Genomic DNA, 17,631 nt, shown 5'->3' with positions numbered 1-17,631 from the left:
AAAACAAGACAGACTTCCAAACTGTCCTCCTGAGAAAAATGACAGCATCAGTTATATTTTGCAAATGCCTAAAACAATCTATGTGAATGTCAAATGAACATGTGGCCATGTGAATTACAAGTCATGTCTGTCAGGAGTGAAGGAGGTAGAAGTGTGATTTTAACACTAGAAACCACTGGTCATTTCCTTTTCCCTACCAACAATCAAACTTAGTTTATATTAACCGCAACCTTCTCCTAACCCTGAAAGTAGTTTTTGTGCTTGAATCTAAAGATCCACAGTCTCTCATATATACTGAACATTAACGGTTAGACAACCTCCAGTGGATCCAACTGTTCATGGCCCCTGTAACCACGACCAGCAGTGATGTCATGGTGTACTGACACAAACCCTGAAGTATAGTTCTACATCAATGTGGCAACATAAGAAGTTGAATCACAAAAATGCAAATGTTAAGTTGCTCTGTAAATGTCTGCTGTGAGCACACTGACCAGAATTGCATCTCATCCATTTTTCTACCACTGTGTCTGAAGATTGCTTCAAAGTTTTATCATTTCTGCATTCAGAATTTTAATTAAGGAAAAGAGAAATATCAAACATTGGACGCAGCACCCATACCACACCCTGTCCTCCATGACATCTGGACTTCTCAGTTATGCTGGTGTGGTTTGTCCCTCTGAATAGTACTCTTTATTTCAACCTTTCATGCTTCCCTGCATGTTAATTTCACACTGGCTTCTTCCTGTTTTTAGCCACACACTCCTTGAAAACACAATGTACCATTATTATTTTTCCCACTAAAGGCTGTGTGTAATGAGAGGGCAGCGTAAACTCTGACATGATTCAATACTGTTAATTCCAGATTGAGAGTGTAGATGATGACCAGCAGATGGTACTGCAGCTGCAGGTTTTTCACCACCATCCAAGGTGCCTGCCTGTTTAAAATGACAGAAAATGTCATTTCAAGTCTTCACCAACAAACAAACATGGCAAATGCACAACAAATCATTTGAACATCTGTTCAAGTGATAAGAGGAGGTTGTGGGGAGACTCTGCCCTCTGTCCTGTAAAGTCTCTTTTGATGTGAGGTCTACACATAATCATTGATTACATGTAATAATAATGATGAGCTATCATTGCTGATAATATGATATGGACGGTATAAATTGCCATTCGTAATGACAGCTAATGTGATGTTGGAGAACCTTTCTGCAGCAACAGAATTGGTGAAACCAAACTTTTCCATTTGTTTCACTGACAGATCTACAGACTGCTGGAGCATTGGTGTTCACTCCATCTGACACTTGGCATTGCTCTTGGTGATGTAAGGCTTGCATGCATCTGCTCGGCCATGGAAACCCATTCTATGAAGCTCCTGGTACACAGTTTTTGTGCTGATGCTTATGCTAGAGGAAGTTTGGAACTTTGAAGTTATTGAGTCGACATAAAATTGGTGACTTTTAGGCACTATGTACCTCAGCACTTGTCGACCCTGCTATGTGATTTTACGTGGTCTGCCACTTCATGGCTGAATTTATGTTGTTCCTAAATGCTTCCGCTTTTCAATGACACCACTTACAGTTGACCGTGAAATATCTAACAGGGAAGACATTTTAGGAACTGACTTATTTCAGAGGTGGCATCCTAAGACAGTACCAACCTTGGATTCACTGAGCTCTTCAGAACAACCCATTACTTCACAAATGTTTGTAAATGCAGACTGCACGGCTAGGTGTTTGATTTTTACACCTGTGACAATTGGTGTTAATTAAACACCTGAATTCAGTGATTAAGAGGTGTGTCCCAATACTTTTGTCCATACAGTGTGCATTTATGGCTAACAGAGGGAGTGGAAATGAGGCCTGAGATTTATAAAACAAAACTTTGTGTACATATGGTTTTATAAATCTGATCAAAATAATGCATGTGCATATATCTGTATTTCTCTGTACATACAGAATCTACACAGATTTTATATACCCGGCTTCAGGTGATTTTTCTCATGGACCCATGGTGTTTTTGTTCTCATGGTTTCCTGTGTTATACTTCTGTTGTTCAGACCTTTTGGTCATTTGATTTTGTTTATTTATATTATTTAGGTTGTTGGTTTGCAGGACTGCCTTGCATTACTGGTTAGCTCATGGTGTTGTGTACTTGGGTTTATATCATGTGGTTTAATGTATGCTTGATTTTATTGAGAGTATTATTTTATCACGGTTTTGGTTTTTCAATTTGCCTTCTGTGTTCCTGCACTCCTCCCCAGTCTGTTTTCAGACTGGCTTAGCTGACTCACCTGTAGCTTCCAAGCCTGTCACTCCAGCCTCCTCTTTGGTCTGCAGCTGGGACTGCTAATCTCCAGTCTACCCAGCCTTTCATTCACCCAAACGATTCTGATGGTGAGCACATCAGGTTTCCTCAAGCTCAATTCCAGCCCAGATGACTGGTCAAGTTTTCTTTTTGTCATCAGACATCTAAGATGAGCTAGCTAACCACACATTTTCATGCCAAGTAAGCCTACTGTATTGCTTTTTCTTAAGTATATACTCATTATCTGCATTCATTCATTAATATTTCTAACTCCACTGGGGAGAAGTAGGAGGACTGATCCCTTTGTTTCTCCTGTTGCCATGGTGAATCGTGTTATCTGTGCTCCAGTGATGAGGGCTTGATCTCCTCATGCACGAGCTTCACTCAGAGTTACTTTGACTCAGAGTTGATTGAACTAACTGTTAACACTTGTTCTGAAACCGAAATCTTTTAACTCAGAGTTTGTTAAGCTTGTTTCCTGAAACAGGCCCCTGCTCTCAGTGTTTTTCCCCAGCCTGCTGTTACCTTCACACCTACCAGTTTTGTCAGCCCTGCCCTGCTCCCGGTGTCTTTACAGGAATGTCCTTTCACTCGGTCCTCTCTACGGTGGCCCTGAAGGGCCAACGACAAAAATAAAAACACAACGACATTAACAAAAACACAATGACATTAACTCCTAATGTTAAGGGTAGGTATCTGCTATGACATGGATCATTGCTGATCGGCCGAAAGCACGTCTGTCTTTTTAACAGGTGGGAAAGGCTGCTTTAAGCCTCATATGTACACCCCGCATCAAAATTCCCATTCACATGTTTCTTTCTTCACAACGGCGTGCCCTTGTTTGGATGTTAACGTGTTAGATGAAGAAGCTCTAATACTGAGAGGAGCTTTCTGTGCAGACTGCTGGGTCCCAAAGTTCAGCACTGTGCAGCTCAGAGCCCTCACCATCCACAGATGATCTGTGTTTCACTACGTTTCTTCATAAGAAGCATGTTCTTATATTCAGTTATAGACGCTGAAAATCTGCATAAAGGCCCTGTTTACAGCTCTGTCAGATTTGGTAGGCTGTTGAAATCACCGGTGCCCATCTTCAACACCTTCCTTGAGAGAGATTTGCGCATATGGTTGTATTATATTCTTGTATTGTTGATAAATGTTTGTAATTATCTTTATGGTAAATATCCTGAGTAACATTAACTTCCACTGCTCACTGTTAAGGCAAAATGTAAACTGTTCATTGTGAAAATGACAGTAACTCCTTGAATTGTAATTATGAAGCTTTCAGTGGAGCAATGGTTATTAAATGTATATATATGGACTACTACCTACACATTCAGTCGGTCAGCTCTTTGAACATATAGCTATGTTTCACCTCCTCATCAGTTTCCATTAGAAACTGTTGCAAACTTGGTGAGAAGAGTGCTCTGTGATTGATCGAGTGGTCTGTGTATGAAAGCCATGAACACGCACGTATCTGAATTACTTAGACCTGGTTTGACATATTTACATATCCTCATCCTGGATTGGTGAACGTGCAACAGATCATGCCAGGATGCACTGATGAGACGTTGTTGAGCCTCGCTTTTTCAGTTATCCTGGATTTCTTAATTCTGCTTTTGTGCAGCCCTCTGGTACGGCGTAAAGCAACCTTTCCAACCTGTAAAAAAGACAGACGTGCTTTCGTCCAATCAGCAATGATCCATGTCATAGCAGGTACCTACCCTTTCCGTTAGGAGTTAATGTCATTTTGTATTGTTAATGTCGTTGTGTTTTTGTCAATGTCGTGTTTTCCTTTTTGTCATTGTGTTTTTGTTAATGTGATGTTTTTCTTTTTGTCGTTGTGTTTTTGTTGTTGTTGTTGTCGTTTGCCCGTCAGGGCCACCGTACCTCTCAGCTGTTGTGTCTCCATTGCAGAGTAGAACCTTGATAGGACCCACCAGACTCTGGAGGTGACGTAATCATTCTGCAACAGTTTCCATCATTGCGTAATCATTGTGCGACAGTTTTGACTGTGACGTCACAAAGGTGACGCGAGTTATCAGCACCAAGTCAACCACAAGCCCCACCCAGGAATTTTTTGTAATGGCTTTAATTGTCTATTTAATTTCACCCTAGATATTACCTCTGTGGTTTGACCAGGCAGTATTTAAACCCACTGTTTTAAAGCCACTAGTTTATTTGGCCTTATATCTGTGGGTTTAAGGACCTCCTCTGTGTCAGTGAGTTCTCATTGTTTTGCACTTACAGCATTTGAACTATGTATTTGGAGAAACAGTAAAAAACAGAGCTTTTGTGCTAATTTCTGGTCCTCTAAACATCCCAGAACTGCTTGCAAACATCCTGATCAAGTGGGTTTTAGATACTTATCCAAAACACCTATACAACAATCCAATCTTTTCTTACTGTCATAATTTTCTGTGTGTGTTTGCCTTTCGTGCTTTTGTGCCTGTCTGACATAGAGAAATTAGTCCATGTTGAAAACCACAGCTTTAGCTTGAGACACAAAGATATGTTCCTCCTCAGCTCAGGAGGGCCCCAGAAAGGCTGAGTCCGGCCCTGAGAGATGCTCCCATAAATAGCGAATTCATTCACCAGCTTCTGTTCATTCAGCAGCTAGATCACTGCAGCTAATTGATTCGATCAGAGAGGGGAGGGAGTGCAGAAAATCTTATGAATGAAACCCAGTCTGGTGACGTCAATGGGGACTGCTTGACGCATGAATCATGTGGGCCGGGAGGGCGGAGGTATAAAACAGCTGCAGCCGCTGTCCGTGGTGCTGACAGCAGACGAGCCAAAAAGCGGAATCCCGGGTGAGGAGCGCAGCAACGCAACCCTACTCAGTCACAAACAACAACAACGGTGACGACACGTAACACCAAAGGACAAAAACAACTCACACACAACAGCCACACCAACACAGAACAGTGCAGGCAGCGGGCTCTGTGTATGACAACAGGGCTTATATCGGCTCGGAGTGTGACGTGACGAGGAGGGGAAGCTGGAATCCCCCTGCTGCTCCCACTGAACTGCAAGTATGTCAACTTATTTGGACTTACTTAATCTTCTCTTTTGGAAAATAGTATATGTTTTAATGCTGGCTCATTATTAAGCCCGAAATATTAAAAAAAACAAATCAATACAATTACGCTGAAGCTCTGCAGGCTAAATAAAGCTCCATTTGTTTCAGTGTGAAGAGCTTTTTGTTTTCTGTGAGAGTGATATCTGCTGTTTGATGGGTTATTTCATGTTTAATTGTATAAAACGTTTAAATTCATTGTAGCTATGACAAATAATATATTTGATCAATTATATACATTCCAAATCATCTTTTACTGTCAAGTGTTTTTAGTCATGAGCGGTTCTGGTGGGTTTTAAATGATGTTGTGGTGATTTGCCACCAGTGTGGGAGCTGAATATATTGATTATCTGACTGGCCATTTTTCTTTGTTTATGGTCAACACAGAGGTGGCCGTATTGTCCTCCTCCTACACCTCATCATCACATCATCATCATCATCATCATCACATCATCATCATCACCATCATCATCATCATCATCATTATCGTCACCATGACTCGTTTTGCCAAAAATAACCAGACTGAAAATTGAAGTAGAATGAAGCTGTCCAACCTGTTCCCTTTGCGTGCATTAAGGTGCGGTGACGTTGACAGCAAGAAGGTTATGATACCACAGAGAGAGTGACCATGACAGTCTTTTGTTGTGTCTAATAGCCTATGTATGCAGTACCCTGAGGGTTAGCTGTGTAGGCTGTGGGGAGGTTACTCATGTTGACAGAAGTCTGGAGGTGGCTTTATGCTCCCAGATTTTGCTAGATTCTTGCCTCTCAGAGGCGGATTATTAATCCGCTCTGCTGGTCTGAGTGACCTGCTCAAACCAGAAGCTCACCTTCTGTAAGAAAGAATTAAAACTGAGAGACACATGCAATCAAGCCGGTTTGTTTGGATTATATGGAGCATGAGATCGGTCATATTACATCCTGTTCATTTTAATCATTCGCCGCGAGTTTGCACATCACGCATCACATATCCCCTGCAATCCAGCCACCTCCACTGCAGAACATGCACGGCTCCACCAGGCTTTTGCTCTGTTACTGCATCCTGAAACGTTTGTTTTGTAAATGAAAAAGAGAGGAAATAATTGCAAATGGGAAACTTCAACGAGGTTCTAGAGATTTTCTTGAACAAAAAATATAAAAGAAATAAACATCTATAAATATCGATGTATTAAGATGAATAATGAAATAACAATCCAGATGACAGGTGTTTTCTTTCTTTCTTTAAATGTTCTCGCTTGGCGCTTAAAAGAAGAAGAGGTTGTTATGGTGATGTGAGCGAACTGGGGCCTCACAGTTATCTTTTACACCTGCGTGCATTTTAACACAAATCCAATAATGCGGGGTAAGTGGGACACGTTTGCTGATGTCAGTTGGAATAAGCAATATAGCCTGCAATCATGTTCAGCTGCTGTGATATCTGACACAAACTAAAACCAAAAACCAAACGTCACTGCACTTGTTGCACTTCAGAACGTTGAAGATATAAGAACCAAGGACAGAGGTGGGATCCCTCCCCCGCCAGCAGCCGCATCAGGAGCAGTCCTTGGTCATGAGCTGAAGTGCGTAACAGTTCTCTATGAACAGAATAGCCTCCCTGTGATGCAGTGGTGCTGGTGGTCCTGCGTGGTCTCACCTCATCCTGCTCAAGAGTTGGTGCTTTTTGTTTTTGCATGTGATGTCTTACATTTCACAGTTGAAATGCATTGAAAACAATGAGACCTCACCGTCTCCCTTATTGCTGGAATGTTTATAAATCCCAATGTTTCGGTCCTTCCGACCTTCATCAGACATATGGGCATTATCACAACACTGCAAAACTAGGAAACCGGAAAAATACAAAGTGACACAATTTAACAACGCCAATAAATCTTATAATAAGAATAATAATGTAATGCCATTGATCTTACAGTCTCATCAAGGTCAGTTCGCAAAAGAAAAACATTTAAAGATATAAAATAGACAAATTATATCTAGACCTACAATCAAATGGTACTAAATTGTCACAGGTCAAGGTTATACTTTGGGAAAGCATAAATGAGGTCATAAATGCTAATTCATCATTAATCTTAACAATACAGTACCATCCATGTAATATAATATTATATGAAATTTAAGAAACAAGGAAGTCAAATCACGTCTTTAATATTTGGTACTGCACATTTTGTTTGTTAGGAAAAAAAGACATTTTGAAGAAGATAGAGATTCAGCAGACATATTTCTTTGTGTGCACTATCAACAAACTGTAAATTTTCATTTTAGATTTAGATTACATTAATTACATTATTATGTTTCGAGAAGAAATATGTTTTGAAATGTTGTTTTGTTGGTTGATTCTTCTTCTTAGTAGTCAATTATTGGGGTCTACAGGGACCCCAGTTATGTGGATTTCTGATGTCGACCAACAAGGAATTTCTGCTTTTTGTCTTTTACTATTTCTAAATAACTATTGGATGATATCTCACCCAATGCGAGCTGAGATTGGTTCCATTGCTTCCACAACCCTATAGAGGGTAAGAAGTCAAGAAAATGACTTACTGACTTACTGACTGACTGACTGACTGACTTACTGACTGACTGACTGACTGACTGACTGACTGAATGAACAAATAATAAGAAAGAAAAACATATTCTCTGATCTGGTTCTATGGAGTCAGAGAGTGAAGATCTGTTTTTATGCTTTTCTCTCCTCTCCAGGTGTTTCTAATTCCCCTCTCTTCGCTCAGCCGGCCCTGTTCTGAGTGGTCATGATTGGGTACCACGATGCCTCAAGTGCCCTTACTCTTCTCGTCGTCCTGACAGGGGCTTCTTCAATCCTCCATCTGTCCACCTCCAGCCCTATCCACACCCCTGGAAGTAACTTGCACATCGCTGCTCCTACTGGGCTGGTGGTATCTGGAGACAGGGAGAGAAGGGATGAGGAAAGACGATCCATACAGAAAAGAGAGGCAGAAGAAGAAGAGGACGAGCTCTTTAAAGATGTAGATCCCAAGACACTAGCAGCAGTTTTACTGGAAGCACTGAATCACTCACAAGTAGAGAGAAGGAGGGAGGGAGAGGATGGGATGGAAGAAGAGATAATGCCTGAGAGGGAAGAGATTAAAAAAGAGGAGGCTTACAGAGACGTGAGAATGATGGAGGGAGCAGAGCGAGACAGAGATGGACGACAGGAGTTAGAGCTGCTGATGGCTGCACAAGGGAAGGAGCGGGAACGAGAGGAGGCAGATGAGAGGAAAAAAGCTCAGGATGAAGAGGAGAAGATGACTGAGAGGGTGACCAGTCACACAACAAGTCAGACAGTGCAGGTCCAAACACAACAGCAGCCCGCTACTCCAGATGGAAGGGGGGTGTATGGGATGGATGGTGTCAACCAGCAGGAACCAACCAGCCCGGAGCAATGGAATGAAGAGGAGGAGCAGCTCAACCCAGAGGAACTGAAGAGCCTTGAGACCATGATGAAGGAGTTTCCTAGTTTGAACACTGCCACTAAGAGGAAGGGAGATTCAAAGCAAACCCAGAGAACTAGCAGGGCTTACAGCACCTACAATGACATCATACCAATATATAAAGGCAGCAACCTCGCCATGTCTAAAAAGAAACTGAAGTGGCAAGAAGAGACGCAGAAAGCCATGAACTTCCCAACATTCAGGGGAGGCAATTTTATGGATGAATTTGAGGACAATAATTACGCTGGTGGAAATGCAGTACAGTCCCAGCCTCCGTCACAGCAGGAGGAAATGGAAGACGATGAACCAGAGGAGGAGGAAGATGAGGAGGTATTGAGTCCAGAGGAAGAGGAGGCTCAGGCCAAAGCAGAGCAGGAAGAGATGAGGAGGCAGGCGGCTGAGGCCCAGAGAGCCAAAATGGAGGAGGAAAAGTTGGCTGACATTGCCTCAGACATGCTGCTGCGCTACATGGTCAAACAGAACAACGGGAACAAGAAGTACAGCTCATCTCTATCCAACGCAGCAGAGGACAAGAGGTCTGATGAAGAACAGGGAGTGATGGAGGAAGATGATATTGATCCTCAAACAATTGACAAGCTTATTGAGATCTCCAGCAAGCTGCACCTCCCTGCCGATGATGTGGTGGATATCATCAGCGATGTGGAGAAGAAGAAGAAGAAAGACGTGCCGCTTGAGATGACATCACGTTGGCAACGTCCCCTAATGCCCCTGTCTGTGTCATCATCAACCAATGGCTTTTCAGTGTCACAGACCAATCAAAATAGCTTCCCTGACTCGAAGCAACCAACTCCAGCTGTCAATGTCCTCAAAACCTGGTTTCAGGAGAAGTCTCCAACAAAATCACAAGATCTCTGGAGCAAAACTGCAAATCCTACAAATCCAAATCTTTGGCCAAAACCTCAGAAGGCCTTGTTAAGCAAACAGGACCCCTGGCTCATATCACCCAAGTCTACTTGGACTGGCTACCCCCCTTATCCATACACATACCCCTCCTACTACCAGAGGAAGCACTACTCAGACTACTACCCCATCTATGTCCCTCCTCCTCCAAGATCCAAACTCCGCTACTATGTCCCCAGACCTGTTTTCACCCTCAACAATTTTTGGGGGAATTCCGTGGATGATGCATACACTTTCCCTCCCAAAAACCGTTACCATAGCTGGGTCCAACCTCGGCTAAGAAAACCCCCTGCACACCTTCACCAGAAGCCTTACTACAACAGCTACCCCCTCCCACTTCACCCACAGACATTTCAGCCATTACCCATCCCCAGACCTCACTCCCCTCCTAGAATGCCAGGACTTCCTCTTCAACAGAAGCCGTTTTATTACTCAGCCCTAGCACCTGCAGCAGCTAGGAACCAAGATTATTATGTGGCTGGAAAGCAGCCAGACAGCAGCAACCGTGATGATCTGGAGAAATACATTCAGCAGATACTCATGAAGCGACCACAGATGTTGGACTGAAGGAGGGATGAAAGGACGGAGAGAATGGGAAGATGAAAAGGTTATAGATAAGAATGTATTTCTTAATTTTTTTTTTAAATTTTGCAGTTATTTTGTTTTGTTTTGCGTAACATGCATTTTTTTTCATTCTTTCTCCTATTTTGATTGGTTGTCATTTAGAAAAGAACATTGCAGAGGACTTTTTTGCCAGAACTTTAGTAGGGAAATGAAACTACACTTCTCCTCCCCTGTGAAGAAGGGGAACAGTATGAATATGGTAAATTGGAAAGAATGATGCACAGATTTGTATTGTGCTAGAACTTTTGATCCAAACTCCCGGCATGACAACATTCTCCATGTGGACATTTTACAATGCCAGCAAAGGAGGACACTTAAATATGTTGTTACTTGTACCTTTCATAAGTCATTTTTCAGAGTCAGAGAGTGAGAGTGAGAGCTGACGGGGGTATTATCATGTTGAAACATGGAAGAAACAAACTGTTGATACAGCAAGCTGGAAGAACACTGTTATCTAAAACATAATTGTATGCAGGAGCTTTAACATTTCATCTCACTGGAATGAAGGTGTCCAAATCATGAAAAACAGCGCTAGACCACAGGGGTGTCCATCTACTTTACTCATGTTTTAAAGGGAATACATTTTTATGCATATGATTTATTTGTTGTCTGTATGTAAAAGCAGCAAAAAAATGTCACCAAAAGAACTCCTTTTCATTATATATATATATCCACACATAACCACATAAGCTATTTCAATTGAAATATACTGCAGCGAAAAGCATATTTCATTCAAAGGGCAGTTGAAGCCACTAACATCACTACAATGGCTTGGATGACTCATCCTTTTGCATAACTTCAATTACCTTGTTGCTATGGTGCCAAACCCTGGTCAAACTGTAACTGCATTCTTTTACATATGATGCCTTCAGAGGAGGGATGCAACTGTGGTGTTTAGTATGAAGCAGTGGACATACTGTTCTTTTACTAAACACATGCAATTTTAAAAGATAATGCTGTTGTGATTCCATATTTTGTATATTCAACAAATCCCATTAAAAGACCAAATCCAACAATGTATTAGCCAATTAGTCCATCTCTATATAGTTTTATTTTTTTAAAAGGCTAATGTACAGTGTGTGTCAAATAAACTACAGTGGATGTTCTTGGTAATGAAGGAAGGTGTCAAACACTGCAACATTGTGGCTCATTGATGGGTTTTCAAGTTTTTGTACAACAATGGAGCTACACAGCACAGAGAAAGATATATCAGGTTTTGATACAAACACAATACTTGTTAATAGAACTTGTTAGTAGATTCATTCCTTGCTGGTTTGGGTCTTTTCATGGGATTCATATATTTGTATTAAAGAATATCGCCAACATTATCCATTAAAGATTCTTCCTCCAAATTCCCCCAAGAGCCAAGTCACAAAGTTCCCTCCAGCTCCATGATACCTATTTAATTAATATTAATAATTTAATTTAATATGATTGTAGTATTCAACATTTGTTTGGACATGAATTTCTCGAACTCATTTAAATAAAGATTGAGATTTTTTAAAAAGGTCATTTTTACCCCTCGGATTGGATGACAGTGTTATAAAATGATTTTTTTTAACATGCAAAAAAACAATCAGTAATCAATAAACACTTCCTTTTCCCCCTTTTCCCAGATATGTCACAAGGAATAAGACCAGATGTTACTCTTTGGTTTGTTGGTATTGTTGACTTTTGTGGTCATCTGTTGCTAAGGGATGAACAAATCACAGCGTGTTGCCAAACCCAAACATAATCACGGCATCGACAATCTCAATCATGAAAAAAAATCTATAATGAGGCCATCAGTTAAAAAAGAGAGTGAACTGAGAGGAGGAAGCTTTTTGTAATGTTTAATGATTTGTTTTTTTTAAAGAGATTAAGCAGGAATTGACTTATAAAGAAAGAGGGAAGTGTGGCTGTGACAGACCAGACATGAGGGCACAGTGTTTGCACGTTTATATGTACTTGCATCTAAAATTTGCTTCTTTAACAACGTACAAAGCATCAATTAAAAAAGAATAAAAAAATCTTAAAGATGACAGAAACAATGACGTTGGTGTACCTTAAAACCATTGTTTGAGTCATGTATGCGGCAACTATTGTCTATGGTCTTTCTAGATGTACCTTGTTGTAACCATTGTAATAAACATGCATTTGCTGGATGTAAATATGCGCATGTCAATGACTACTTTTGTTACCCATAAAGAAACAAATAAAGTCAACTATTTTTATTACCAAAATGCGTCATTGTGGACAGAGATAATTTTTGTGTGAGAGGAGCCAGATATGTGGTTTGGGCAGTCCAGGACATCACATTCACTGAGCCTGGACACTCACATGTTCAAATGGAATAATGTTGAAAACTCATCAGGTGGTAGGCAGTCTTCTGTAAGGGTTACTACACTTACATATTAATATTATCAATCAATCAATTAATCAATCAATCTTTATTTATATAGAGCCAAATCCCAACAAAAGTCATCTCAAGGCACTTCACACATAGAGCAGGTCTAGACCATACTCTTTAATCTAATTCAAAGAGACCCAACATTCCCACATGAGCAGCATGACAGTGGCAAGAAAAAACTCCCTTTAACAGGAAGAAACCTCAGGCAGAACCAGGCTCTAGGTGGGCGGCCATCTGGGTTGAGAGAGAAAGAGAAATAAAGAGGAGAGAGGATAGAGAGAGGCACAGTGACAAACAATCAGTCAACATGGAATAAGATAGGAGCAGGACTGGTACCAGTCATCCAGAAGTCCACGTCCCCAGGTTACCTGTGAGACAAGGGAGCACAGAGAACTTCGGGGAAGAAGTTTAGTAAAATGCATTAATAGTACATAAATGTAAATGGATAAAGAGAGGGAGGAGGAACGAAGAGCTCAGTGCATCATGGGAGTCCCCCGGCAGTCTAAGCCTATAGCAGCATAAACTAAGGGCTGGTCCAAGAAAAGCTTGGCCAGCCCTTACTACAAGATTTATCAAGTGCTTTTATGCACTCATAACATTTAAAAAAAACTGATTAATCAATAAAAAAAACGGATTCATCAATTATGAATTAAGGATCAATTCCTTAATTAGAAGGAAAACTGATTACATTGAATGAATCAATCTTATATCTTAAACGTTGTGATCTCTGAATACAAGGGTCTCCATCTCAGCCCATCCTCACAAGAATAAATGACATCATAGGTCTAAAATTCAGGCTGGCAAAAATGACCAATATCAGAGGTGTGTGTTCCAGTCTTGGTGCGTTCAATGACAGGTTAAAACCCAAAGTAAAAAAGTAAGTAAAAAACCCAAAAATCAAGTTTAACTACACTATAAAAATAAGAGATTACAAATGTATTATTATTCATATGGCAAATAGTATGACAAATGGCAAAGTGTTTCAATATTGATTTGTTTTAACCCTTCACATACCGTTCATATTCTGACTCATAATTAGTCTCTACACCAATTCACATTCATAAATCCCCCTTCAGGTCATTAATACATATTTGATTAATCCTTCTGTGAAGAAAAGACAATCACAATCACTAGTTTATGGTCCAGGAGAACATGAATAGAATATTATAAATATAACATGTTTGAATGCTGGTTTTTGAATTAAAATTCAAATGAACACAGGTCAGATTTGTATATGGCTAATAGAAATGTGTATAGGGTGTTTTTACAGCTCTCAAATGTAAAGATGGGTCAAATTTGACTCTGAACAGTATGTTAGGGTTAAGCCAGACTTGAAAAATGGGAACCTGTGCTTTAATTGAACAAAAAATCACTAAATACAGGTCAATAACTGCCTTGATGGCCTGATATACTTCTGATAAATAAATCATGACACCAAATCAAATAAAGGGTTAGGAGTGATAATTCTCTTTGATCACGGTGTGGTCTCTTTAGCTGATTACAACACAGACAGCAATTACAGGTGGGAAGGAACAGAAGAGAGGCTTGCCTTGATATGTCATGCTACTCTGGGGTGGGGGTGTTCAGTAGGGTTTATTAGAGGTTAGGATGCTGATGATGAGGAGATGCTGATTGTGGGCTGAAGGGATGTGCAAACACCCACACATCAGTAACCACTAATGCACGTCTTTGTCAAGGTTTGAAAAACACTAAAATTCATGGAGGTGTATTAGAGTGATCATTGCTTTATACTGGAGCCTTCTGCTGTCTACTGACAAGGATTTCCATAGGCTGCCAGAGCTTATTCACCCTCAGAATAGGAAACATTAACAGATGTGTACATTGACTCAGTGTGTAACAGAGATGCACAGAGATAAAAGACAGAAAGGATGAGATGTGGGCATGCATTAGTAAATGAGTCTGTCAAAGCAAGGCTGTAGGTAAGGCTAAGACATGAGGTTAAAATTAGTTTATGACTGCACTCAAATAGAATCAAATGAAAGACTGCTGGTAAAAATAAAACAGCAGATCAGAGCCTGGAGAAAAGAGAAAACAGATGACAGGGTGAGGGAAAAAGTAACACAGGGCTGGGCAGAGGCAGAGGCAGAGGCAAGAGGGAGGGTTGAGATAAGGGAGGAGTGGAGAGGTTGATGGTTGCAGCTCTGCCCACGGAGAGGTGCAGCAGTGATTCATGATGTCACGTGGTGAAGACTGGGTGACTCATCCACCAACATCATCATGCAGTCACTGCAGAACACCCAAACACACACACACACACACACACACACACACACATACACACACACACCCAAACACACACACACGCACTAGCACACACACGCGCGCGCGCACACACACACACACACACGCGCGCGCGCACACACACACGCACAATCATGAGCTGATCAAACGTATTCATAAACAATGAACATATACTGTAAATACTCAAATGTAAACAAATGGCAGCACATTAATTCAATCTACCACACACATGCATGAAAATGATGTGATGATCAACGGAATGGCTTAGATATATATCCTCTCTCTCTATCTCTCTCTCTCTCACACACACTCACACACACATACACACACACACACACACACACACACACACACACACACACACAGGCTGGATTGAAAGAAGTGGTGTCTTCGAGTGGGCCTTACTGTAAGTCATTCACTAACTCACTCCCCTGCCATCGCCCAGTACTTTGACTTCTACACTTAACAATGTGCCTTATAACAGCCTGAACATACAGTTACAATGTGGACATGATGTAACATGTCTGGTGGTTTTCATTGTATTTTTATTTTTATTCAAACTGTTTTTGACAGACAGCATTATATTGACAGAACATTTTTTGTTAAATGAACTTTTTCTTTATTATTTGTGCCACTGATTTAATGCTGGACAATATATTCAGTATATTGAGATGTTACATGATATAGGGTAAAGGGCATGTGTGTTCTGTTTCTGAACCTACACAAGTGATTGAATGCTACAGGTTGAGTTCAAGACTCGGGAGTTTTGTTGTAATGTATGTATGTATGATGTAGCTGAACTGTCTGTAACTTTGGGTACTCCACTAAACTGTTATGTTCTGGTCACCTGGTTTATATTTTTCAATATATTACGTCAAAAAAGTCAAAAAAAAGGTGATATAGCATGTCAATATTTCTGAGCTTAGTGCCATGTATTGCACCATTTTCAGCAAAAAGCCAAAGGTTTTGAGAGAGAAGGCTCTGTATTTTTTGGTTTTGTTTGCACTTGTTTCAACATGCAATTGTCCTGCATGTACAGTTCATTCTAGCTAAGGCTAGAATGAAATGCGTGTTAGACACACAGCAGGGAAGTGCTCCAGTCTGTCGGTGGTAGGCTGGAAAGTTGGATGCAGAAAAGTCCTTTGTAAAGTCTTTAAAAAATGGAACTGCAATAAAAAAACATTTTTAAAATGAAGTCTCTTTCTGGAGCTATCAGCTCTCAGCTGCAGAAAAAAGGGGAATTCCCAAATTGCATGAGCCGCTATCACAGCTGATAAGATAGAGCAAAAACAAAAGAGGTGATAGTGGTCAGCAAGCCAAAAAGCAGAAGAAGAGCAACAGCCGCCTGTTGTAAAAGTTTTTATTGTCTAGGTCGGAGGTGTATTTTGTAATAAACTGGCATTCTTTTGAGGTACTGCATCGTTAACTTATTACTTCCTTTATGTGACACTCAAATAAAAGGGAGATCATTTTATTGGACCAAGGTACGTTTTATCAGTTTGTTTTCTGGGAATAATTGACACAAGAAGAAACCAGAAACAAGTCGTTTTTTCGTTTTGTGGGAAAAAAATGAAAATCGGAAATTAAGCTTAATTTCTTGTTTTCTGTTCCTATCACCAAAAACTAATTTACTACTCCATGTTTCGTTTCATTGGTGGGCGGATCCTCTGATTGGCTAGTGTGCTTTTTCCCCGGTACTCTTCAAAATAAAAGTTCTTCCGTTTGACAATGTCGACAAAAATATTACTGTATTACAGACACTTTAGCTTTCAATAATTGATCATTACTGAAAAGACTCTTTATGCAACAACGTTTTATTGTAGGCTATTGTCTGTTTATGTGCAGCTGAGTGACCATAACTCATCATGTCTATTTTGAAGATGAAAACCTTGAGGTCTTCGGCAGGGTGTACTTTGACAGTCTGTCAACGGGCACTGCACTAGTTATTGGAAAAATAAAAGTCATATATAACGTTATTATCTCACAGCAAAGACGCCAAAAGTAGTTACCAAAAATGACCTGCAGATGTCGTACTGTGTGACATTTTCCCATGTACTGGTCCAAGAAAGACAGTGCCAGATTCGTTTGTAGTGACGCTCACGCATGCAAACATTCGCCTATAAATTTGATGAGTTCAACTTTCTGTAGTTATCCATTGTTTTCCATTTTTAAAGCATATCGACGTTGCATTAGCAGTAAGCAAGTGATCAGATGTGATTTGATTGTCCGAGGCTTACTGACAGCATCTGTGGCGCAGCTGGGTCTGACAGGTTACTGCATAAACATAAATGGACACTGCCGGGGCCTGTTTCAGGAAGCAAATTTAACAAACTCAGAGTTAAAACCTTAACTCTAGGTTGACCGACTCTGAGCTGTCAAACTCAGAGTTTTCGGTTTCAGAACAGGTGATAACAGTTAGTTCAATCAACTCTGAGTCAAGGTAAAAAGCCCAATTTCCACTGGGTCCGTCAGCGGCACGTTACGGCTGAGCCGCGGTCACCGGAGCTGATAGGTACCACTATAATCAATGATTATTTATTTCCACTAGGAGCGTGTCAGCAACGTCCCAGTAACGACCCAGCAGCGGCTCTCCGCGCCGCAGCGCTATC

At 40.7% G+C, this 17,631-nt stretch overlaps 1 protein-coding gene across 1 annotated transcript; it reads left to right on the top strand.

The window, feature by feature from the left end:
- The first annotated feature begins 8,127 nt into the window (after positions 1-8,127).
- On the top strand, positions 8,128-10,314 carry vgf (VGF nerve growth factor inducible). The gene has a single exon (XM_062445308.1). The coding sequence runs from the start codon at positions 8,128-8,130 to the stop codon at positions 10,312-10,314; it is 2,187 nt and encodes a 728-aa protein (XP_062301292.1).
- The last annotated feature ends 7,317 nt before the right edge of the window (positions 10,315-17,631 follow it).

Source organism: Scomber scombrus, chromosome 23 (genome assembly GCF_963691925.1).
Source record: "Scomber scombrus chromosome 23, fScoSco1.1, whole genome shotgun sequence".
NCBI lineage: Eukaryota > Metazoa > Chordata > Actinopteri > Scombriformes > Scombridae > Scomber > Scomber scombrus.
The sequence above is the reverse complement of the archived record's forward strand: the minus strand, read 5'-3'. Positions and strand labels throughout refer to the sequence as shown.